This window comes from Urtica dioica, chromosome 3, assembly GCF_054948205.1.
Source record: "Urtica dioica subsp. dioica isolate 48M chromosome 3, U.dioica_male_clone48M_v1_H2, whole genome shotgun sequence".
In the NCBI taxonomy this organism is placed as follows: Eukaryota; Viridiplantae; Streptophyta; class Magnoliopsida; order Rosales; family Urticaceae; genus Urtica; species Urtica dioica.
Window position 1 is genome coordinate 35,420,555 of NC_142758.1, and position 27,164 is coordinate 35,447,718.

Sequence of the window (27,164 nt, forward strand, 5' to 3'; positions counted from 1 at the left end):
AGTAGTGGAAGTATTAGACATAATCTATGAAAAAACAAAATTCAACATAATCTCAATTCAAACAAATTCCAACACAAACTCAAACTTAAATTCAATTTCAATTCAAACCAATTTCAATATAAACTCAAATCGAAATTCGATTCCACACTAATTTTCTACATAAATATCAAATTCCATATTCAATTTCTATATAACTTAAACAAAAATACACAATTCTAACCTAATTTCAACATACAAATACAAATTACATAAAAAAAACACTTACCCATAACCTAATTTCAACATAAAAATACAAATTACATAGAAAAAACACTTACCCGGAGTGAAGACGACGAGCACGGAGGCGTAGTGGAGAGATAAAACGTCAATGACGTTGTTGGGACTTGTGGTCGGAGGGTTGTGGTCGGAGGCAAGGTTTTGTGGACTTAGAAATTTGTGGAGAGTGGGTTTGGTGAGCTTGTGGAGAGGGGTTTGTGAAGAAGAAGAAGAAGAAGCGGGGAAGAAGGAGATGAGGGGCGGAGGAAGAAAAAAAGGCCGCGGGGAAGGAGATGAGGGGCGGAGGAAGAAGAGATGGGCGGAGGAAGAAGAGAGGAGAGAGAGGGACGGCGGCTGAGGAAGAAGAGAGGAGAGAGAGAGACGGCGGCAGAGGAAGAAGAGAGGGACGACGGCGACGGAGTGGGTGTGGGTCGGAGAGAAAGAGAGAAGAAGAGGGTGGGTCGGAGAGAAAGAGAGAAGAAGAGGGTGGGTCGGAGAGAAAGAGAGAAGAAGAAGAAAAATGAAATTTCTGAAAATTTTGAAAAAAATCGAGTGGGAAAACTGTTTTAGGGTCTGACCGCGATATTTCGCCGCGGCCAAGGTCCAACGTCGCCGCGGCGAGTGTATTCCACAACGGTATGACCGTCCCGTTGTGGAATATTTCGCCGCGACCACGTATCTGATTGGCCGCGGCGAAACATTCTGGCCGCGGCGATCTTCATACGTGGCCGCGCGAAATAGTTCACAGATTTACATAGCCCCTGTAACTCATTTCGCCGCGGCCATGTACCTATTTCGCCGCGGCGTGACCTTCCTGGCCGCAGCCAAATTATAGTATAGCCGCGGCGAAATAGTTCTCAGATTTACATAGCCCTGGAACTATTTTCGCCGCGGCCACGTATGCAGTTCGCCGCGGCGTGATCGACCTGACCGCAGCCAAAGTATAGTATAGCCGCGGCGAAACAGTTCTCAGATTTACTGAAACTCGTTTCGCCGCTGCAATGTATATCTTTCGCCGCGGCGAGTGTATTCCACAACGGGACGAGCGTCCCGTTGTGGAATCTATTCGCCGCGGCTATGTATAGTTTTCGCCGCGGCGAAACATCGCGCACTGGATCTATAAATTAAAATTTCTCGTCATTTTCACTTTCTAATCTCAAAACCTCATTCGGAAACCCACTCCAAACCTAATTCCGACCTGTTCTGTGCCATTCTTGGTTATCACTCTCAACTATACGTCCAAATCTTGTAAGTTATTCTCCTAGTTGCTTTGAATATGCTTGTTTTTTATAACTTGGTAATTAGAATGGGTATTTGTTGTAAATCTAGGATTTTCTATCATTGAAGATGAAAAAATGGATGTGGCAGAATAGATTAACTGAGATATATCAAGAAAGTGTACATGAGTTTTGTAAATTCGCTAGAGATAATATGGACGACGTGAAATCTATTCGTTGCCCTTGTGTTCGATGTGGAAATCATAGGCATTTTTCGCTTGATGTTGTTCGAACCCATTTGTTTGCGTATGGAATAATGACCTCCTATCACAGATGGTACTATCATAGTGAGGTTTTTCGTTCGACGATAAACAATAGCGTTGATGATATTGAAAATGATGTTGATGATATGCCCGGAATGATGAATGATTTGGAGGACGATTTTGTTGACCGGCCGGAGTTGTTTGAGTCGATGATGATTGATGCGGAGACACCATTATACGAAGGGTGTACAAGCTTTTCGAAGTTGTCGTTTTTAGTTACGTTGTTTCATTTGAAGGCGTCGGGTGGTTGGACAAACACTAGCTTTACAAAATTGTTGGAAACACTTAAAGAAGCCTTTCCGAAAGACAATAAAGTTCCTTTAAGTATGTATGAGGCGAAGAAGACTTTGGGCACATTAGATATGAAGTACGAGAAGTTCCATGCATGCCCGAATGATTGTATTTTATACAGACACGAGCATGAAAATCTAGATGAATGTCCGATCTGCAAAGAGTCGAGGTGGAAGAAGGGTAAAATGCCACGTGACGGAGTCAAAGGAGTTCCAGTTAAGGTATGTTTTCACTACTCGATTATCAAATACATGTATAGCCTATAATGGTATGCTTCTTATTGTTTTTTTATGATTACAGTCGTTATGGTACATTCCTCCAATGCCACGCTTCCGACGAATGTTTAATAGTGCCAAACACGCGAAGAACATGTTTTGGCACTCCGAAAAACGTGTCAATGATGGTGTTCTCAGACATCCTGCCGATGCTGCCCAATGGAAATCCTTTGATTTTGAGTATAAGGATTTCAGTGCTGATCCCCGAAATCTTCATCTTGGTTTAGCAACTGATGGTATGAACCCGTTTAGCATGATGAGCAGTAAATACAGTGTTTGGCCGGTTATATTGGTGAACTACAATCTCCCTCCAAAACTCTGTATGAAGAGAAAGTTCTTGATGTTAACGCTTCTGATATCAGGACCGAGTCAACCAGGTAATGATATCGATGTTTATTTGGCACCGCTTGTTGATGATTTGAAGATGTTATGGGATAAGGGCTATGAGGTTAAAGACGCTTATCGTCGAGATTCTTTCAACTTACGGGCAATGTTATTGTGGACTATTAACGACTTTCCGGCCAATGGAAATTTGTCAGGATATTCTGTGAAATGCTCGATTGGTTGTCCTATCTGTATGAAAGACACATCTTCCATCTGGTTGAAGCATGGTAAGAAGACTGTTTTTCTCGAGCATAGAAGATTTTTACCAAGAGACCACCCATTTAGAAGGTTAAAACAAGCATTTGATGGCAACACAGAAGAACGTCAATGAAGTCCTTGGAAAAAGAAAGCGTCGTGCTAGTACTAAAGACTCGTTTCAAGAGAATCCTTGGAAGAAGAAATCGATATTTTATGACCTTCCGTATTGGAAGACGCACTACGTTCGGAATTGTCTGGATGTTATGCATATCGAGAAAAATGTTTGCGAATCCGTTATCGGTACTCTTCTTGATGATCCACATAAATCGAAAGACGGAATAAAATCTAGAAGGGATCTCAAGGAGCTGAATATAAGAAGTAGTTTGCACGCCGAGGAGGAGGTCGGACAAAAAACAAAATTTCCAGCGGCTAAGTATACTCTAGATCGGAAGGAGAAGAAGAAGTTGTGTAAATGGTTTGCGTCTATCAAAGTTCCCGATGGTCATTCTTCAAACTATACGAGATTTGTATCTATGAAAGATTTGAGACTTATTGGAATGAAGACTCACGATTGTCATGTGCTTCTACAACAAATGTTACCTCTCTCCTTGCGTGGAATTTTGTCACCCGATATGAGATTTGCAATATCCAAGATATGTGTATTCTTCAACTCGATTTGCTCGAAGGTTATTGATCCTACTCGGTTGGATTCCATGCAATAGGAGTTGGTAAAAACTCTATGCATGCTAGAGAAGTTTTTCCCACCTTCGTTTTTTGACATCATGATTCACTTAACTGTTCACTTGGTACGTGAAGTGAAATTATGTGGGCCCGTATTTTTACGTTGGATGTATCCAATCGAACGTTACATGAAAGTGTTGAAGAGTTATGTGAAGAACTACAATAGAGCGGAAGGGAGCATAGTAGAAAACTATATAGCAGAGGAGTCCGTTGAATTTTGTTCGGAGTATTTAACTAATGCAGACGCGATTGGGTTGCCAAAGAACACAAGTCATGAATCAAAAGCTTTATCTACAGGTATGTTTTCTGACACTTTCTTTTGTGTATTTAACTTATTCATGAGAGGACCACTACTTATATGAGTGGTTATGTATAGGTACTTATTCTATCGTCAACCGGAAAGAGTGGGAGCAAGCCAGTCTCCATGTCTTGCATAACGTTTCCGAGGTCACGCCGTTTGTGGATATTCATTTGAAAGAATTGAGGGCAAATGATCCAAAAAGAGCTAAAAATGAAAAATGGTTACAAGAAGAGGACAATCGTTTTTTTTCATAAGTGGCTTGGAAAACTATTATTTCAAGAATCAGGACATTCAGAAACGTTGAGCAAAATATCTGGCGGTCCTTCGTCAATGGTTACAAGGTACACTGCTTTTTCTGTTAATGGTTTTACTTTTTACACCAAAGAAAGAGACAACAAGCATCCCGTTCAAAATAGTGGTGTTACATTACTTGCTGAAGCATTACACGTTTCTTCGGCAAAGGATAAAAATCCAAAAAAAGCTTTTATGAACTATTATGGGTACATTGAAGACATTTGGGAACTTGATTATTGTGGGCTAAGAATAGCTTTGTTTAAGTGCAAATGGGCAGACAACAATCATGTTAAAGTTGATAAAGACGGAGTTACGATTGTTGACTTTCGACGTACAAGTTACGAGAATGATTCATTTATTTTGGCCTCACAAGCAACTCAAGTGTTTTACGTACCAGAACCCGTCAATCCAGATTTGTCATTAGTGGTTCACATGAAAGCGAGAAATATTGAAGAAGATGAAGACGACAACATGTCTAATATCCCCCCATTCACATCCGGCTTGCCACTTGTTGATGAAGAGATCGAAGATTTTGATGATGATGATGTTTCTCATTTACATCGTTCGGATATCAATCATATTTTAGTGTGAAAACAAAAAAAATATGTATTTTAGTTTCTTTTATGATATATACTTTATATAATTATTGTTAATATCTTGTTGATAAATACTAATATGGCCGCTGCCAAGACTATAAAACGTCAAGGCTTAATATTCCGCCGCGGCCATGATAAAAACACGCTGCGGCCATGTATAAAACACGCCGCGGCGATGATATCTCGCCGCGGCCAAGAGAACACCTGGCCGCGGTGAAATAAGTTTCAGAGTCTATGTTTTTTTAGGAACCCACTTCGCCGCGGCCATGTACAAAACACGCCGCGACCAAGATATCTCGCCGCGGCCAACATAATACATCGCCGCGGCGAAATAAGTTCCAGATACTATGTTTTTTTAGGAACCCACTTCGCCGCGGCCATGTATAAAACACGCCGCGGCCAAGATATCTCGCCGCGGCCAACAGAATACATGGCCGCGGCGAAATAAGTTCCAGAGTCTATGTTTTTTTAGGAACCCACTTCGCCGCGGCCATGTACAAAACACGCCGCGGCGAAGATATCTCGCCGTGGCCAACAGAATACATGGCCGCGGCGAAATAAGTTCCAGATACTATGTTTTTTTAGGAACCCACTTCGCCACGGCGATGATATCTCGCCGCGGCCAAGAGAACACCTGGCCGCGGCGAAATAAGTTCCAGAGTCTATGTTTTTTTAGGAACCCAATTCGCCGCGGCCATTTATAACCACGCCGCGGCGAAGATGACTCGCCGCAGCCAAAACAACATGTGGCCGCGGCTAATTTCTTCTTCATCGGGGAGAATATAGTTATTACTTTTTAATCTGAAGTAATATCAAACACAATCAATACATAAATTTTAAATACTCAAATCATCCATTCAATACCATAACAATACCATAACAAGTCTCAAACAGAAATTCATACAATACCATAACGAGTCTCAAACACAAATTAAAAACTGAAACAAGTATCAAACACACATAAAGACATAAATATTTAAGTCTCACACCCATAAAAAAAAAGATGAAAACAATTATTAAACTTAGAAGGTTTCAAAAAACACATAAAAAAATTTACTCGTTGTCGTCGTTGTCATTCGTAGGTGGTTGTGGTGGTGGCCCCGGGTACTGAGGAGGTGCCATATGCGGTGGCCATTGTGGTGCTTGCGCCTGATAGTATGTGTATTGAGGATATGGAGGAAACCGGTATTGATTCTCCTGATTGATGTCCCATCGACCTATCAGCTCGTTCAATCCTTCGAAAGCCGCGGCGCCATATTGTCCTTGTTGGTACATGTAATCTTGGGTGTGTTGATACCCGCCAACGAGATAGTGGCTACACCGAGCAATGTACTCTTGGGTGGTGGGATCATACCCCGGAGGTGGTTGTAAACACAACAGTGGCTCGTTGGGTGACGGTTCATCCTCATCTTCTTCATCCTGTTCCTCCTCTTCCGGCTCTTTGACAATGTATCTCTCGATCGTCTTGTCATTAATAGGCGCCCCACACTTCTTGGTTGTGTCGTGTTTTGCGCCTCCAACACCGGCATTCAGACACAAGCCGTAGATGATTGACGGATACGGCAACCCATTTTTGATATTCTTGTAGTCGATTCTCTTCATCCAATTGTAGATGAATCGATCGACGTTGATGGTGTTACCACGAATGATACAAAACAAAAGATGGACATGTTCCTCGTCGAGACGGGTGAAGTGCTTTATCGGAAAGAGACGGGAGCAAATGAAATAAATCCAAGTTTTTGCGAGCCTGTAAATTAAACACCTTTATATTTAAAACATGCAATTAATAGAAAAAATAAACACCGTTCTATTTAAAACATACAATAGATAAAATAATACACACAAAAAAAGAAGAAAAGTCTAACCTCGTCAATGATTTATGGAAAAGCTTTCTAACTCCTTTGTCCATGACCCAATTCTCTCCTGGAGTAGTCAACAAACTCAACATTTCATCGAGATTAGGATTTCTCAACCATTGTCGGTAACCCTCATTCTCAAATTCGATGTCCGGGGTTCCTAGCAATGCGTTGATGGCTCCGACACTACAATCGACGTCTACACCACGAACCGTCACCACATCATCCTCGTGATCTGGTAAGTTCGCGTAGAATTCGTACATGAGAGTGACGTTTGCTTTGTGCTCGGGTGTGGCACAAAATTTTCTCCAAGAGAAACCTTCGATGGTATTGTTGATTTGAGACCCTATAGGCGTGGTTGAGCTCATCTTCAACCCTCGTTCAAAGATCGGAGTTCGTTGAACGAGGATGTCGTAGCGTTCTTCTGCGGCCTTGCTAGGAATACCCGACTATTATAATCCACTACGGGTTCGGGTTCGGCTTGACGAGACCTCTTATTTTTTTTGTGGGGGGCCTAGAAGAGCTAGGGGCGGCTTCCTTGTGACCGGCGGTGGTCTTTGAACGGCCCATTTTCACCTAATTGAACAAATCATTTCAAACTCAAATTCAACAACATTTTCAAACAATAAATCATCTTCAACACAAAATTAAACTCAATTCAACACTAAATACATATAAAAACACATTATATTCAAATAAATAAAACATAAAACTCATCACAAACACAAATTCAAACTCAAATCCGAACTCAATTTAACTACAATATCAAAATACAACTCATTTTAAATCTAAAATAACATTATACCCAAAATCATAAATTAGAACAAAAAATCCGAAATAAAAAACCCTAATTTCGGCCAAATCTACACCCCCAATATCATAAATTACAACCAAAATCATAAATTAGTTTATAAATCACACAAAATATTCATGAAAATTAGGATTTTGATATGAAATTGAGATAAAAACATACCTTGATAAAAGAATTTGGTGGGAGAGAGAGCAAGGGAGGCGACACCGAGAGAAAGAAAGAAGAGCACGGCGAGATTTTGCTTCGGCGAGGAGGGCGGCGAGATTTGGCGGCGGCGAAATGGCGGCGAAGTTTCAAGGTTGGTTTGGGAGGAGAAATGGCACAGAATCGGCCGAAATGAAGGTCTGAGGCGAGAGAAAGTGTAAAAAATGAAAAAAGAAATCGAAATGAGGCTTTTATAGTGAAGCCCTAAAATTTTTTACGACATTTCGCCGCGGCGAGTTTAAGCCTTGGCCACGGCGAAATATCGTAAAAAATTTCAACAACGGGTTATTGTCCCGTTGTGGAATCAATTCGCCGCGGCGATGCATAAGTTTCGCCGCGGCGAGATTTCTGACTTCATACCTTTCCCACAACGGTACACTGTACCGTTGTGGAAAAGTTTGGCCGCGGCGAGTTTGTGCCTTGGCCGCGGCAAGATCCAACAACGGGTTACTGTACCGTTGTGGAATGTCCAGGATTCCACAACGGTACCTTAGTACCGTTGTGGAATCAAGGACATTCCACAACGGTACGGTGACCCGTTGTTGAATCTGGACATTCCACAACGGTAGGACTGTACCGTTGTGGAAGCATATAGATTCCACAACGGTACTGTGTTCTGTTGTGGAATTTCCGTTGTGTAATCCAACATTTGTAGTAGTGGATATAGAGGGTTTAAGTGTTTAGAGGCCGAGACTTGAGAGAAACGAGCGAGGTACGAGTTCGGCAGCGTTTCAGTATTCAAGAATGGATTCCCTGGACCGGGGGGGGGGGGGGACCCGGTATTTATAGGCGACCAAAGGGGCTTTGGGGGCATACCCTTGACCGAGAGACGCCTCTAAGGCGGCCATGGAGGCAGGGGACGCCTCTGAGGCGGCCATGGAGGCAGGGGACGCCTCTGAGACGGCCGTGGAGGCAGGGGACGTCTCTGAGGCGGCCGTGGAGGCAGGGGACGCCTCTGAGGCGGCCATGGAGGCGAGGGACGCCTCTGAGGCGGCCATGGATGTGAGGGACGCCTCTGAGGCGACCATGGAGGCGAGGGACGCCTCTAAGGCGGCCATGGTCGAGCTTAGGTTGAGCTAACATGGTCGAGCTGAGGTCGAGCTCACGAGGAGGTCGAGTTCATGAGGAGGTCGAGCTCATGAGGCCGAGTGGAGGTTGAGCTCATGAGGCCGAGTGGAGGTCGAGCTCATGACGCCGAGGTCGAGCTCATGAGGCCGAGTGGAAAGTCGTGCACATGAGGCCGAGGTCGAGCTCATGATGCCGAGGTCGAGCTCATGAGGCCGAGTGGAGGTCGAGCTCATGAGGCTGAGTGGAAAGTCGAGCTCATGAGGATGAGGTCGAGCTCATGAGGCCGAAGTCGAGCTCATGAGCCCAAGTGGAGGTCGAGCCCATGAGGCCGAGTGGAGGTCGAGCCCAGAAGCCGAGTGGAGGTCGAGCTCATGAGGCCGAAGTCGAGCTCATGAGGCCAAGTGGAGGTCGAGCCCATGAGGCTGAGTGGAGGTCGAGCTAATGAGGCCGAGGTCGAGCTCATGAGGTCGAGGTCGAGCTCATGAGGCCGAGTTGAGGTCGAGCTCATGAGGCCGAGGCCGAGCTCATGAGGCCGAGCTGAGGTCAAGCTCACGAGGAGGTCGAGCTCATGAGGAGGTCGAGCTCATGAGGCCGAGTGGAGGTTGAGCTCATAAGGCCGAGTGGAGGTCGAGCTCATGAGGCCGAGTGGAAAGTCGAGCTCATGAGGCCGAGGTCGAGCTCATGAGGCCGAGGTCGAGCTCATGAGGCCGAGTGGAGGTCGAGCTCATGAGGCCGAGTGGAAATTCGAGCTCATGAGGCCGAGGTCGAGCTCATGAGGCCGAGGTCGAGCTCATGAGGCAGAGTGGAAAGTCGAACTCATGAGGCCGAGGTCGAGCTCATGAGGCCGAGGTCGAGCTCATGCGGCCGAGTGGAGGTCGAGCTCATGAGGCCGAGTGGAGGTCGAGCTCATGAGTCCGAGGTCGAGCTCATGAGGCCGAGTGGAAAGTCGTGCTCATGAGGCCGAGGTCGAGCTCATGATGCCGAGGTCGAGCTCATGAGGCCGAGGTCGAGCTCATGAGGCCGAGTGGAAAGTCGAGCTCATGAGGCCGAGGTCAAGCTCATGAGGCCGGTCTTTGGCCTCTCGGGCATGGGACCCCTCGGGCGCCCGCGGGCGCTGTCGACTCGGAACGGGCCGACAACACAATGTATATCACCTCATGCTTTGTTCCTTGGAGTGTGAATAAATGAACTGGCCAGTGTCCAAATTGAGTCCTGACTCCTTTGGATGAAACAATATAACTTGTTAGCTCCTCATCAATACATTGTTTCTAACTTATTCACAAGCGACAAAGGAGTTGAGGAAATAACAGTTACAAGGGTAAAATGGTAATTTTGTAAATTCCGACTAGCTGATCATATTCATGAAGGGTAAACACTGATAATATTATGTGGATCCACTCATTACAATTAGGTTGAATTCTTGAGTAGAAAATAAATTCATTTGAACCGAGAGATTTTCAGTGTAAACTCTTTAGTGGAGTCAATTGACATTAAGCTAAACTTGGAAAAGGTTTGTGAACTTTTGAGTCCAAGTATTTAGCTCAAGCTTTGTTCATTTTGATCCATGAGGTCACTGTCACGAATCACATCGAGTAGGAATAGTTAAATTGGAAGCTAAGTCAAAACAAGAACGAAAATTATCAAAAGGGTATTTTTGTCTTTTGAGACATAGCATGAAATGGATGTCAATAAATTTTTTGACAAGGTCATTTGATGACTTAATGTCACTCGGCAAAATTAGATAAATTGGGCATTGTTGATTAATTTCATTTCATAAGAATTTTATTGAAAATTCTTAATGGGCCTTTCTCATGTTGTCATGAACAAATGAAGAAGCTTCTATAAGCTCCTTCTAGAGACATGTTGGGCGCCCATCACCCAATAGAAAACAGAGAGAATATTTTGTGCATAAATGTAACAAGATACTTGCCAAAAGAAAAAGAGGAAACAAATTTGCATGAGGATGCTTAAGGGAATTCGGCCAAGAGAGAGTCAAAGGCAAGGCATGGAACAAAATAGGAAACAAATCCAAGGCTTATTGAAGCCTATGTTGGCCGAGTATCTCAAGAGAAAAAAAGGGAAATTGGCTCATGAATATGTGATATTCTATAGAAGAGGAAAATACCTTATTGAAGGTGAGACCTCTCCTATAAATAGGATCCTCATTCCACACACACTACAAGAAATAACACATTTAGCGACGAAACTATTAGCGACGACTTAATCGTCGCTAATAAATCGTCGCTAATCACCCTTTTAGCGACGATAAAATCGTTGCTAATTCTTTGGTGCGAAAAATATTGAAGTTTGGCGGCAAAGATAATTAGCGACGACTTAATCGTCGCTAATTCTTTTTTGTCGTCGCTAAGTTCGCGGGAAAATAATTAGCGACGATAAATTCGTCGCTAATTATTTCTGAATTCATTTAGCGACGAAAATTTCGTCGCTAAAAATGTTGAATTAATTTCGAATTTTAAAGAGGGAAAAATCCCTCCAATTTAATTAAGACGAAAACATTTAGCGACGATAAAATCGTCGCTAAAGATTGTTTTATCGTCGCTATAAACTTAGCGACGAAATAATCGTCGCTAAATGTCATCCAATTTTGACTAATTTTAAAGAGGGAAAAATCCCTCCCATTAAATTAAAACGAAATGATTTAGCGACGATAAATCGTCGCTAAATGTATGAAATTTACTAATAGCGACGATTGTATCGTCGCTAAATGTCTGGTTAACGTAAGTTCATTTAGCGACGAACTGAAATCATTTAGCGACGAAAAAATCGTCGGTAAATGTCTTTAAATACCAGAAACGCGACCCAGCTTCCCCATTCGCTCAGAAACCCTAAATTCTACTTTCTCTCTCTACTTTCTCCCTCCTCCGCTGTGTGCCTCGTCCGCCGTGTGTCGCCGACGCTCCTCCGCCGTGTGCCTCGCCGGTAAGTCTCTCTCCTCACTACTTCTCTCTCTCTCCTCACATCTCTCTCCTAAAGTCCCTCTCTCTCCCATTACAGTTCATCCTCCGCCGCTCCGCCGCCGACGCCGACGCCGCTCCACCACCGACGCCGACGCCGCTCCCCTTCTCTGGCCGCGCGCGCTCTTCTTCTTTTTGTCCGATCGGTAAGTTTTTTTTTTAAAAACTATATATATATATATATATATATTAGTTAGTTAGTTATAGGATTAATATATATTAGTTATAAATTTATGTATATATTAGTTATATATTAGTTGTATATGATTAATATATATAGGATTATAAACTTTAGTTATAAATTTATTTTAATTAGTTATAGGATTATAAACTTTAGTTATATATTTGTTATAAATTAGTTATAAATGAATTATATAATTTTAGTTATAAATGTTTGTTATATATTTTTTAGTTATAATTTTAGTTATAAATGAATTATATAAGTATAAATTAGTTATAAACATTAGTTATATATTTGTTATAAATTAGTTATAAATGAATTATATAATTTTAGTTATAAATGTTTGTTATATACTTTTTAGACATAATTTTAGTTATAAATGAATTATATAAGTATAAATTAGTTATAAACTTTAGTTATATATTTGTTATAAATTAGTTATAAATGAATTATATAATTTTAGTTATAAATGTTTGTTATATATTTTTTAGTTATAGTTTTAGTTATAAATGAATTATATAAGTATAAATTAGTTATAAATGAATTATATATTTTTAGTTTAGAAATTTGTTATAATTTATATTTTTAGAATTATATATTTGTTATACCAAATATAAATTTTATAAATTATAAATGAATTATAAATATTTGTTATAAATTTTATAAATTATAAATGAATTATATATTTGTTATAAATTTTATATTTGGTAAAATTATGTAAAAACAATTAGTTAGTTTATGTAAATTAAATGGAATTGTATTTAATTGTTGTTAGAAATGATTAAAAATGTGATGGATTATGAATTTTAATAATCGAACCACTGAGGTTGGATTTATTGTTAGTTTTAGGATGTTTCTATGCAGGTTTTAGTTAAACGCTTGATGCCGGGTTGTTAAGTTTATAGGGGAGGTTCTGTCGAAATTTCGGTAGGATCGATCGTGAAATTATAAAATAAAATCCGAAAACTACTAAATTTTGAAATGTTCAATCTATAGGTAAAATGAGTTATCCAAATAGGAATTGGATAATCGAGGACGAACGTTTAAGCGTTGAGTTTACGGCTGGCATGACAGAGTTCATGGCAATGGCCCGACAACACGTAAATGTCGAAGGACGAGTTAAGTGTCCATGCAAGAGGTGTAACAACGTGTTGATGCAAAAAATTCCTGATATAGAGAATCATCTCTTTATCAGAGGGTTTAAGAGGAATTACACGAGGTGGAACTTTCACGGGGAGGAAGAAGATGACGTAATGCAGTATCAGACGGAGTACAGAGGATGAGGGATGTTTGATGCTGTACACGATATCTTAGATCACAACGACGTAGACGGTGACGATGACAGTATTGACCCGAATGCAGAATACCAGAGTGGACAGTTCGATGACCTTTTCAGCGACCTGAACACAGAATTATGGCCGGGTTGTACGGAGTATTCGTCACTCTCATTTGTTGTCACGTTGATGCATTTGAAAGTGATGAACAAGTGGACGAATAAGTCGTTTGATCAGCTTCTGAAAGTACTGAAAAAATCTCATCCGATCGACAACACGATTCCAGAGTCACATTATGAAGCAAAGGCAAAATTGCGTCGATTTGGTATGGGTTACGAGTCGATTCACGTTTGCAAACACGATTGCGCGTTGTTTTGGAAGGACAACGCCAATCTAGACGAGTGTCCAGTTTGTAATGAGAGTCGGTGGCTGATGAAAGACGGTGGAAAAAAAGTAGCGCATAAAGTGTTGCGCTACTTTCCACTGAAAGATCGACTTAAGCGACTGTACGCGAGTCGGCACACAGCTCTAGAGATGCAGTGGCACGAGAATGAACGCATTAAAGAGGATGGTGTACTGCGACATCCTGCTGACGGAGCAACGTGGAAGGAGATCGACCGAAAATATCCCATGTTTGCGGCAGAACCGAGGAACGTCCGGCTTGGACTTGCCGCCGATGGTTTCTGGTTTCAACCCATTTGGTGACATGAGTTTATCGTACAGTATGTGGCCGGTAGTCTTGACTGCGTACAATTTACCGCCGTGGTTGTGCATGAAAACATCGTACTTGATGTTAACATTGCTTATACCAGGTCGTAGTGCGCCGGGTAAAGACATGGATGTTTTCTTACGACCGCTGATTGATGAGCTGAAGGAATTGTGGGAAACCGGTGTTGTGTTGAGAGATGGTTCGACCGGTGAGCTATTCAGGTTGTTTTCCGTACTTCTATGGACGGTGAATGATTTTCCAGCGAGAAGCAGTTTGTCGGGATGGAGTGGTCAAGGGTACCTTGCTTGTCCGACGTGTAACAACGACACACCATCTTTCAAGGCTCGAAACAAGATTGTTTACTGCGATCATCGTCGATTCTTGCCGTTGTTACACCCGATGAGGAAGAGCAAACTGTACAAGGTACGAAATGAGAAACGACCACCACCAGTGAGAAAATCAGCGAGCGATATACTTCGACAATTGCGATTAGTGGGAGATGCAACCCCGGGGAAGCACCCTGACTTCGGCGGGAAGAAACGAAAGCGCGATGCGAGTGAGCTGAATTGGACAAAGAAAAGTATTTTCTTCGAGTTGCCGTATTGGTCGAGTCTTACGCTGAAGCATAACCTCGATGTAATGCATATAGAAAAGAATGTATGCGACAATCTTCTGGGTACCTTGCTGAACATCGAGGGGAAGACGAAAGACACAGATAAGGCGCGGTTGACTTTGGCGGACTGGAACATAAGGCACGAGCTTCATTTATACCAAGAAGGAGATAGATGGATGAAACCGCCTTCGTCATACACTCTGACACCTTCAGAACGGAAGCGGTTTACTGAGTTCTTGAGATCTGTCAGATTTCCCGATGGTTTTGCGGGGAATTTGAAGAAGAATGTTACCGCGGATGGGAGGTTGACGGGTTTGAAGTCTCACGATTGTCACGTGATTATGCAGCGCCTATTGGCTCCTGCTATTCGTCCTTTTCTGGAGCGAACAATTCAAGATGCCATAATAGAGCTCTGCAACTTCTTCAGACTTATTTGCTCTAGAACGCTGGTAATTTCAGACATTGAGAAGGCGCAAGAGGATGTGAAGCTTATATTGTGTAAGTTGGAACGAATTTTCCCGCCTGATTTCTTCACAATCATGGTTCATTTGGTAATGCATCTACCGGATGAGGCAATTAACGGAGGTCCAGTTCATATGCGGTGGATGTACCCATTTGAGAGATACCTTGGAACGCTCAAGAACTTTGTGCGTAATCGAGCTAGACCAGAGGGTTCAATTGCCGAAGCCTATGTTGTAGATGAAGCATTGACATTCTGCTCAAGGTATCTAGAAGGTGTTGATAATCGTTTCAACATGCCCCAACGAACAGACGTCGCGTCTAACTTCGAAGGTGTCGAACGGGAGTTATCGGTGTTTCATTCATCAAGTTGTCGGCCTTACGGGAAGATGACCACGATACGCTTAGATGAGAATATACGATTACTCGCTGAGTGGTACATTTTACGAAATTGTCCCGAAATTGACGATTTCATGAGGTAAATGAGTGAAATAAATGAACTTGAATTATATTTATACGAAGTGATGTATTAAATGAACATGAATTTTATTTCAGTGAACACATAGATCTCATGGAATTAGAAGGTCGGCCAGATGTTGAAGAAGCGCATCGACTTGAGTTCCCAAAGTGGTTTTGGGAAAAAGTATTTCACTACCAAACTCAAAGAATATGAGATAATTACTAATCGACTCGTTAATGGTTGTATGTAGGTATTTCGCATGAGCCAAGACGGATTATCCGTTACCTCCGAATTATATGCATTGGCATTGGGACCACATTTCGCACCACAGACGTATCCGTGTTGTGTAGTGAACGGGGTTAAATTTATCTCTCGTCAACGTGATAGCAGAAGAACAACTCAGAATAGCGGGGTATGTGTACCAAGTGAAGGAGGTCACGACTTCTACGGTCAAGTAGAAAACGTCATTGTCTTGACGTATCAGAACAATTGTCGCGTCGTCTTATTTCAATGTTGTTGGTTCGGTGATCAAGATCCGAGGAAAAGGACACGCAACGATAATAACTTGACAAGCGTGTATGTGGCAAAAGAATGGTACAAAGACGAGCCATTTATTTTGGCAACTCAAGCGAAACAAGTTTTCTACTTGGAAGATAACTTGAATGGTCCTGATTGGCGAATCGTCGAAGAGTGTAATCATCGAAATGTGTGGGATCTTCCTGATATTGACCTCATTCTTGGTCAATCTTCGTCTTCAGTTCAGTTGTCAGTAGAACCGTTAGATTTAGATTCACTGTCAACGCGTCATCAGTCTGCGATACCAGAGCCCGTGAGCAACGACGCAGTGAACTTGTTGGAAAATATTGAAGAAGAAGAGTATATCGATGATGAAGAAACTGAGGACGAAGATTTGATGGAAGAAGATGATTTGTCAGACGACGATGATTGATAGTATATAACGTTTTTCATTTACTTACTAAATTAACTGATTTAAATCATTAAGAATGCATAACTAAATAATTTTTTTTTGAATTTCAGATGGCTGCGGCTACAGGAGCTGGAGGCAGCGGAGGCGGGGATGACTTCTTAGCCCGTCTCCCGAATTATTGCCAGTCGGCGCCCGTACGTGATGGCGTCGAAGAAGAAGACGAGGATATCGAACCGGCCGTGCGTGGGCCGACGGTCGGGCTTCGATCTGAGCGTGCACGGCGCCCCGGGGTGAAGGAAGTCGTTATTTATAACGAGGACTTTCAGTCGTTCTTGCAGCCAGAGCGCGAGATGGATCCGGATCTCGCGACGTTCGCGAACACGCTCGGGTTGGTCGTCCGAGACAAGATCTTGCCTACGGTCCCAAGGTGGACGAATGCGAACGTGGGGCCGAGATCCGAGCAGCGATTCGAGACAAGTACGACATTCGAGTCGATGGTGATGCAACCGGGAAGAAGAAGGCGATTGTCGATGCGGCAATCATTCGAGACGCGAAGACTCGTCTTCGCGATTGGAGGCATACATTGCGGTCGTGGTTCGACATCGACTGCAAGAGCAGCGTACAGGTGGCGCGGTCACTGAAACCGAAGACCGTTAAGCTCGACACCGAATGGGAGACGCTGATACAACGATATACGAGCGATGAATTTAAGGTAATATCGAATCATTTACGTTACTCGAATGTTTATTAAACGATTTGTTATTTACGTGCACGTTTACTTATATTACAACAGGCTATACAAGCGAAGAATAAGGCGAATCGCGCGAAGAAGAAGACGAAGACTCGACAGGGGACGATTGGGTTCTCGACCCACCGCATGAAAAACGTAAGTTTTATGTTTATATGATACATCAAATCGTTAAAATTATCTAACACTTGAAGTTTTGTTTACATGCAGAAGAGCGTCGAGACAGGCGCATTCGAGAGCTTGTTTGCGAACTACAAGCGCCAACATCAGTCCGACAAGTCTGAATGGCTGACTCCTGAAGCCTCCGCACGTTATGTAAGTTTACATTTATTTTTCTTATTTTTCGATTAATATATACTAACTAGTTAATTATATCAGGATCGACTGGTCGCTAGGTTCAACACGTTGCGAGCGGAGGCTGAGCACCAAGGAGCGGACGTTGATATTTCCGTTCTAGAGCAGCAGGCGATCCGCGATATTATGGGTTCGCGGACTGATCACTTGACCGGCGTCGGACGTTTGGTGCCACAGGGAGCACGGATGGCGGCTGAAGTCGCCGAAGTCTACGGTTCGGAGGCTGGGACGTCGCAACCAGGATATGTCTCGCAGGAGGTGTTGGCATCGACCCTCGCCGCGTTCGCCGAGACAATACAGAGTCAGGTGCCCGGCCTCAACCTTAGCTCGTTCATGTCCCAATTTCCGCAGAGTTCGCAGCAGGCTCCGTCATCCCACAGCCAGCAGACTCCGACGGCCGACGTCCACACTCCGACGCCCGACGTCCGCACTCCGACGGGCGGCCAGCAAAGGACTCCCGACGCCAGCCAGCAGCCGACGCCCGGCGGACCAAGTCAGTCTACTCCGACGCCGCAGCCTGCAGAACTTCAGCGCCAGCAGAAGAGCGTTTCTCGTCGAGGAGGGGGAAAACGAGTGGCGGGACGACAAAGCAAACGTCGCGACTAGTGGTTTATTAGTTGTTTTGTGTATTTATTATTTACATATTTCTCGATAACCGAAAACGTACGTAACCGGATTTTATATAGTTGTTGATTTGGATAATATAATTTAGTTTTTATATGATTTTTCATTTTAGAATTTCACAACCAAAAAACCGTAAAAAATAAATAATTAACGACGAAAAAAAAATTATAATAATAATAATTAGCGACGATAAAATCGTCGCTAAATATCATTCACACAACGTTTTAGCGACGACTTTGTCGTCGCTAATGGGCGCGGGAAAAATTCCCGCGTGAATTAGCGACGACAAAGTCGTCGCTAAAACTCTGTTTCACAACGAAAAAAACTTCTCGTCACAACATTTAGCGACGACTTTGTCGTCGCTAATTGACGCGGGATTTTTTCCCGCGGTAATTAGCGACGACAAATTCGTCGCTAATTGTCTGTTTCAAAATGAAAAAAAACTTCTGGTCACAACATTTACGGACGATTTTATCGTCGCTAAATATTTACCGACGATTAAATCGTCGCTAAATATATTTAGGCACGGCGAATTAGCGACGATTTTTATCGTCGCTAATATCGTCGCTAAATACATTTAGCGACGATTTTAGGGTTATTACCGACGAATAAAATCGTCGGTAAATGTTGTAAATGTTGTAGTGACATTTCATTCATCCAAGTTTAAGAGATTTGAGCGACTCTCTCTCTAGAACTTGGCCGAACTCCTCTCTCTCTCTAGTTAATTTTCGGCTTTTATTTTGGCACGTAGGTCCTCATTTGACCTAGTGTTTAGCTCTGCGATTTCAAGACTTGTTCTTAAGTCGTAGTGTTTAAAAGTGCACACACACTAATTCCTTTTCTCTCGAGTGATTTAGTGATAGAAACTTTCGTGGTTGCTCGAGATGCCGAGGAAGGAAGAGAGACATGCTGCGAGGGGAGACGAACGTTATCAACCTTCCGAAGGCTCATCAACGTTCAAGCGTCTAAAAAGGTTACTAAACTTCTATTCTCGTAATAGTTTTTATTTACATTTCCGTGCTCTTTGTCTAGGTTAGTAAAAACTGTTTTACTTGTAAAAGAAAATTTTTAAAATTCCGCCGCTTAACGAAGCGTTAAACTTTTTCTTAAACCCGAGATCAATTCCAACAAATGGTATCAGAGCTATGGTCAAAGATATGCATGTACATGTATTTAAAAATATGAGCTTGAAAATCGTTTTCGTAAGTTTACTAATTTTGTGACAAGTTAGAATTGTTTTCTTAGATTTTTTTTAATTTATTGCTCTTGCCTTTAAATTAAAAATCATGTTGTTTTTCTATGAGTTTGGGATGTTATTAAAACACATTAGAATCAGTTCTAAAAGTTTTTAATTTTTTTTGTATTGAAAAACGTGTTTTAAAGGTTTGAGAAATTTCGAGTAAATTTTGTGACTAGTTTTCTTGTCATACTAGTTTCTTTTAGTTACTTGAATCGTTTTATGCATGTTGTTATTTCTTTTATACCATGTTATTACCCTGCTAATAAAACACAAATAAAAGCTTTGACAACATCTTAAAATGTTCCGTTACACTCGATTCTTTTTCGCACCTAAAAAGGACCAAGCTTTAATTATTTCTTTTTCTTCGAGCTGGAGTAAAACCCACAGTAAAAGTTGTATAACTCTCTCCTCAGAAATCTAAATTTAATGATTCTTGAATCAAATTAAAGCTTTGTCTGTCCTCAGTCCAATGCCACCAGTTTCAGGTCAAAAGGACATCGGAGCCGCCAGTTATGGCGATATTACTCCGAGGTGCGCGGCTGTTCCAAAACTCCAGTTTTTTAGAATTTCGGATTTTCAGCCCCACTACCATGAGTTATAGAACTCTAATGAGAAAAATTTCTTGAGAAAAAATGTTTTTCATAAGATTATAAACATGATGTGTAAGATTAAATTTTTTTGTTTTTGAAAGTTTATTTGAAATTGAATTTTTTACAAAACTAGTTTGAATCTTGAAAAACCGTTTTCGTTTTCAAACTTGAAAAATTTTATCATCCAAATCAAATAAGTTTTGAAAATGTTTTCAAAACTATATCTATATCACATATGTTCAAAATCTATATGCTCTTGAAAATTTGAGTGGGAGGTCTCCTTGTAGACAAGCCGAAAAATAAAAAGATTTGTAATCTCAAACTTTCAAGTGTTCGAGTGAGTTGAAGTTCACACTTCCCTCACGCACTTTCCCGAAATAGAAAATAGGAAAAGATCCGAGTATGAAAATCTAGGATTCTTTTCTAGTTATCCGCTCTATCGCTCTATAACTAGGAAAACCGTTTCCGAACTTATAAGAGTCGATGTACCAACTCCAAAAACTAAGTGGGAGGGTTATACTTGTTGTTTGTAACCCACGATCCCCAACACTAATGAAAAGTGCAATTGTCGCTAGACTAAGAGTCACCCTCGTGGCCCTCTCTTAAATGAGAGTACTCAAGGGTGCTTTGCACTGATCATTGCTCAATGAGCTAAATCCGAAAGTGAGACAATGAGACAAGACCTCCCCTCGGCGGATTGTTTTTCAAAGTCAATCTTTTGGACTAAGTGCTTGGTTACACACTTAGACTCAATCCCTAGTAATCCTCCCTCGAGGCCCTGCGAAAGGATGTGAGTGATCAAACCAATTTAAAAGTTGGCTTGTCAAAATTGGTGTATTGACATCTTGGCTAAGCATTAATGATGTGTCATTTACTTATAAATGGAGATTTTTTACGGCCTTCCCTCGAAGGAGTAAATTATCGTTTAGTTTATAACACCTTTGGATTTTATCAAATGTTTAAAAAACTTAAATCCTAAACCAAAGACTAATCATAAACTTGTTTCAACTTAAATACGTAACATGTCTCTCAACACTCTCTCGATCATCCTTTCCTCGAACAAACTCGAAACCTAGAGCTACGTAGATTGGAAAACATAACCTCGACATAATAGTTACCGTTAACAAGCACAAATGGGTACTCACCACCCCGTGTCCTCCTCTGACGAATGATGATTCGACTCAAGAGGACAAAGACGCCCTGGCGGCCTTGCTCTGCTCCGATGAGATTGTGAGGGGCTATATCTTAGCATCTATGAACAATATGCTGAAAAAGCAACATCGTGACATCAAGACTGCCGCCGACATGCTCTACAATCTCCTTGAGATGTTTGGAGGGCAAAGGCGTCAAACAAGGCTACAAGCAGTCCGACAGTTTATGAACTGTCACATGGAGGCTAGGACTCTTATTGGAGACTTTATGATACTGATCATTAGTTATTTAAATAAAATGGAAATCCTAGTATCTGAGATTGATGGGAAGAATGTCATAGATATGATCTTAGAAACTCTCCCCGCATCTCTTAATACTTCCAAGATGAACTACTCCATAAACATGCTAGAGTACACTGTTACCAAGCTTATGAAGGAACTTCACACTGCTGTATGTCTCACTAAAAGAAAGAGGAATCAAGGAGAGGCACATGCTACAAAGCAAAAAGCCTCCACCTCTGGAACTGTGAAGAGACCTCACAAGGCCGATAAAAAGAACTGTCCTGCCTATCTCAAAGCAAAGGAACATAGTATTGTACTAGTTACCGAAGCATGCTTAGTACCTGATAATGTATCAACGTGGATTCTTGACTTCGCTGCTACTAACCATATTTGTTGTTCCTTGAATGGTTTCAAGAAAACCAAAAGCTTAGAGGAAGGCGAGTTCTGTTTTAAATGGGGTGATGGGAGCCTGGTGTCTGCGAAGGCTGTGGGCTCCGTGACGCTGTCTTTTGAAGATCGCACTTTAAACTTGAACAATGTTTATTTTGTTCCTACCTTTGGGAAGAACTTAATATCCATTGCTCGTATTCTTGAGCAAGATTATTGTTTAAAGTTTATCAAGAATGGAATTCGTATTTCGTTTCCTGATAATTCTTTTGTCACGGATGCATGTATGAAGAATGCTCTTTTCTACATCTATCCTACTCAACCTTCCCTTTTAGACACCGAAATAGATGATGATCTAATTAGGGAGCCAAAGAGGATCACATTTTCTGAATCCTCCGATCTAACAAAATCAACATACCTATGGCACTTAAGACTTGGTCATATCAGTCTAGATAGGATTAAGAGACTTGTGATGGATTGTCCACTCCAAGCCTCTGTAATAGGTTCACTACCTACTTGCGAATCCTGCATAGAAGGAAAAATGACTAAGCGACCTTTCTCCGATAAGGGTCGAAGAGCCACTGAGTTGCTGGAACTAGTACATTCTGATGTATGTGGTCCGCTCAGCCAATAGGCACGTGGAGGATACGAATACTTCGTTACCTTCACCGATGATTACTCGCGATATGGTTTTGTGTATTTTCTCAAACACAAATCCGAGACCTTTAACGTATTTAAGGTCTTTAGGGTTTCATCTTCTGTAGTCCCATGGACGATAAGACTTTCGTTAGCACGAATGCTCGTTTCCTTGAGGAGGACTTTATGAAGGATGCAAAACCTAGAAGCAAAATTGTGCTTGAAGAAAAGTTGGGTGAGGAAGGTTCTACCTCATTTGTAAGAACTGTTCTTACCCCAACTGAAACACAATCTAACTCATCAGAATCTCGTCAAGTAGTACTTCGACATAGTGGGAGGGCTACTCAAAAGCCTGACAGGTACATGTCTTATGGAGACTCTCTCGTAGCTGTCTCTGACATGGATGATCCTGTTTCCTATAGCCAAGCGATGGCTTGTTCTGAATCAAACCATTGGCTTGACGCCATGAAAGTTGAAATGCACTCGATGTATGTCAACAATGTCTGGAAACTTGTAGACCTTCCTGAAGGGATTAAACCCGTAGGGTGTAAGTGGATATACAAGAAGAAAAGGGGTCCTGATTGGAACGTCGAGACGTTCAAAGCACGACTTGTGGCGAAGGGTTATACCCAACAAGAAGGGATTGACTATGAAGAAACCTTCTCACCACTCGCGATGCGTAAATCCATCCGCATACTCCTATCCATAGCTGCAGCTCTCGACCATGAGATCTGGCAAATGGATGTCAAGACAGCCTTCCTGAATGGCAATCTTGACGAGCGCATTTACATGGCTCAACCAGACGGTTTCGTTGAAGAAGGTCAAGAGACCAAGGTCATGGAATATTAGATTTCATGAAATTGTAAAGAACTTCGGCTTTGTACAGTCAATAGATGACCCTTGTGTATATAAGTTAATACACGAAGGAAAAATTGTGTTTCTGGTACTATATGTCGATGATATACTACTCATTGGTAATGACGTGGGTATGTTATCTGAGGTTAAGGTCTGGCTGGCAAAGCAATTCGATATGAAGGATCTAGGAGAAGCCGCGTACATTATGGGAATCCAAATCTTTCGAGATAGGAAAAACCGGACCCTGTGGCTCTCTCAAGCATCTTATATTGATAAGGTGATAGATCGCTTCTCGATGCAAGACTCCAAGAAGGGCCAAACACCCTTTAGGCATAGAATCTCACTCTCTAAGGACCAGTCTCCCAAGACTGCACAAGAGATTGAAGATATGAGGAAGATTCCTTACGCCTTTGCCGTAGGAAGCCTCATGTATGCGATGCTTTGCACTAGATCTGACATCTGTTTCGCCGTTGGCGTAGTTAGCCGTTTCCAATCCAACCCTGGACCCGAGCACTGGATTTTTGTTAAGCATGTTCTTAAGTATCTTTGAAGAACTAGGAACTTGATGCTTACATACTCAGGTACTGACCTGACTATGACGGGATATATCGACTCCGATTTTCAAGCGGACAAGGATTCCAAGAAATCCACTTCAGGATCTGTGTTCATCCTTAATGGTTGAGCTGTCGTGTTGAGGAGTATTAAACAATCTTGCATTGCTGACTCCACAATGGAAGCAGAATATGTGGCTGCTTGTGAAGCATCCAAAGAGGCTGTATGGCTTAGAAAATTCCTTAAGTATTTGGAAGTTGTTCCAAACGTTGACGAGCCCATGACCCTTTATTGTGATAATAGTAGGGCTGTCGCTAAATCAAAGGAACCTCGAAGCCATAAGCGCTCTAAGCATATTGAGAGGAAATACTATTTGATTCGAGAGATCGTGCAGCGCGGAGACGTGTAAGTGAAGAAGATCTCAACGGTGGACAACCTAGCAGATCCATTCACAAAGGTCCTAGCGAACAAGGTCTTCGACCAACATCGAGACGGATTAGGCTTGAAGGACTACACACATCTTCTTTGAGTCAAGTGGGAGTTTGTTGTCAATGGTTCCCACAAGAAGAGTTGTAATCCTTATATTTTACATTTGATGTAAGAAAGTCTCATGAAGACTCTTGCTTGTAATTGCTTATTCATTAATAAAAAGTTTAAAACATTCATTCATTCTTCCTTGTCTGTTTGAAGCTTTATGATAAAACATTAGTCTTTAGTCCATAAACAAATTAAACAACTTACGAAGAGACAAATGTAGATTTGCATGAACAAACTCTTCGTAGTTTGCTTAAAACGATATATTCGCAAACTAAGGGTCAAAGGACTATTGACCTCAGTATGATTGTTAGAAGAATCTATGATGTCTGGTTATGAGGCATTGAGAGTTGGAGACTCTATAGTTCTTCTGGGTATCTTCCGAAGGTACTGAATTGACCAGTGCACTTCTAGAGACAAGATAAGAACAAACCATTTAACCTCTTATGTCTCGAAGTCACTACATATGAATTGCATCGTGCTTACCTTAATCCTAAAATGAGACATGCCATTTCACAGCTTACGTATTCTCATTTGAGAAAGTCAGAGTTCGGACTCACTATGTGATTCCGAACAGGGCCTATTGGTGAAGTACTAAGTTGTGAGAATGTAATGACTAAATTTGTGAAGTTCTCATAGATATGGAATTCATGTACAAGATTGCTAAAATGCAATATATATCACCTCATGGTTTGTTCCTTGGAGTGTAAATAAATGAACTGGCCAGTGTCCAAATTGAGTTCTGACTCTTTTGTATGAAACAATGTGACTTGTTAGCTCCTCGTCAATACATTGTTTCTAACTTATTCACAAGCGACAAAGGAGTTGAGGAAATAACAGCTAGAAGGGTAAAATGATAATTTTGTATATCCTGACTAGCTGATGATATTCATGAAGGGTAAACACTGATAATATTCTGTGGATCCACTCCTTACAATAAGGTTGAATTCTTGAGTAGAAAATAAATTCATTTGAACCGAGACATTTTCTGTGTCAACTCTTTACTGGAGTTAGTTGACATTAAATTAAACTTGGAAAAGGTTTGTGAACTGTTGAGTCCAAGTATTTAGCTCAAGCTTTGTTCATTTTGATCCATGAAGTCACTATCACGAATCACATCGAGTAGGAATAGTTAAACTGGAAGCGAAGTCAAAACAAGAACGAAAATTGTCAAAAGGGTATTTTTGTCTTTTGAGACATAGCATGAAATGAATGTCAATAAATTTTTGACAAGGTCATTTGATGACTTAATGTCACTCGGCCAAATTAGATTGATTGGGCCTTGTTGATTTATTTTATTTCATAAGAATTTTATTGAAAATTCTTAATGGGCCTTTCTCATGTTGTCATGAACAAATGAAGAAGCTTCTAGAAGCTCCTTCTAGAGACATGTTGGGCGCCCATCACCCAAGAGAAAAGAGAGAGAATATTTTGTGCATAAATGTATCAAGATATTTGCCAAAATAAAAAGAGGAAATAAATTTGCATGAGGATGCTTAAGGGAATTTGGCCAAGAGAGAGTCAAAGGCAAGGCATGGAACAAAATAGGAAACAAATCCAAGTCTTATTGAAGCCTATGTTGGCCGAGTATCTCGAGAGAAAAAAAGGGAAATTGGCTCATGAATATGTGATATTCTATAGAAGAGGAAACTGTTGTCGGTCGTTTTCGGAAAACCCGAGACGCCGAGAAGGCACGTCGCTCAAAGGGCCGATGGTCAGGCCGGAGGTCCTGAAGAGCGGCAAATCTTCAAGCCCTCGCCCAAACTCCTGACTCCTCGAGTCGAGCTTCGCTCCTCGAGTCGAGCCTTGAGTCAATCTCCTCGAGTCGAGCTTCGCTCCTTGAGTCGAGCCTTGAATGGTTCCTCGAGTCGAGCCTTTAATTGTTCCTCGAGTCGAGCCTCGAGTCATTTTCGAGTCGAGCCTCGAGTCATCCTCGAGTCACTCCTCGAATCAAGTCGCTAGTCGCTCTCGCCGGGCCGAGCCTTGCTACTCGAATCAAGTCACTCTCATCAAGTAGAAAGCTTCATATTTCACGTGCGAAGAATGACATTCGAAGGCCCGCAAGAACCCGGCCAAGACGAGCTGTTCATCACGCACACAGCGCGCTACGCCGGCCGGCCGTGCAGCAGACGGCGCGCCGCGCCATACAGGCGCGCGCCGCGCGCTCCATGCGCCGCGCCTGGTGATCCTCGCGCTGCGCCTGGTGACACGCGCGCCGCGCCCCCTGCGCCGCGCGCCGCGCGCCGCGCGTTGTGCGCCGCTCCTTGTGCGCCGCGCACGCCGTGCGCCTCCACCTGATGGCATGCGCGATCCTAGTCCCACATGGACGAAAAAGGGACCTTCTAAGGCTCCCAAACACCTATAAATACCCTCTCTCATTGAGGGGAAAGCCATCCCAAGATATCCAAAAATATCCAATAATTCTCTTCATCTCTTATCGACACGCTCGATTTCTCTGCTTCTCTGGATGCCATATTTGGCCTGAAGCAGGTTCTCTTCTCTCTCCCTCGTTCTCAAAGGTCCCGAAGCACTCACGGGAACTTCCCGGACGTCGCTCCCTTTGACCGAACGTTCTCCGGTGCTCAAGCACGCCCCTAGGGTTCTCAACTAGAGCTACCCTTGCGCGTCTAACACGCTAGACGCGTACGCGATCTCCGAAGTTCTGAGACGCTGTCGAGGACTCCTCGCGCCCCGTTTCCTTCGTCGAGCACGCCTCTTCACCAAGGCTCCACGCCTCATACTGCGTCACACACGCTTGAACTACGTTCTGATCTGATCCCACGCACGGGTACGTAGGC

The 27,164-nt window shown here is 42.4% G+C and overlaps 1 protein-coding gene across 1 annotated transcript in view; it reads left to right on the forward strand.

The window, feature by feature from the left end:
• Window positions 1-367: 367 nt before the first annotated feature.
• LOC149402651 (uncharacterized) overlaps window positions 368-27,164 on the forward strand; it is a 39,985-nt gene continuing 13,188 nt past the window's right edge. The window contains exons 1-5 of the mRNA XM_089608472.1: window positions 368-414; window positions 17,032-17,125; window positions 17,207-17,299; window positions 17,372-17,476; window positions 17,540-18,008. Coding sequence (XP_089464598.1) covers window positions 368-414; window positions 17,032-17,125; window positions 17,207-17,299; window positions 17,372-17,476; window positions 17,540-18,008 — 808 coding nt within the window. The remainder of the gene's footprint in view (window positions 415-17,031; window positions 17,126-17,206; window positions 17,300-17,371; window positions 17,477-17,539; window positions 18,009-27,164) is intronic.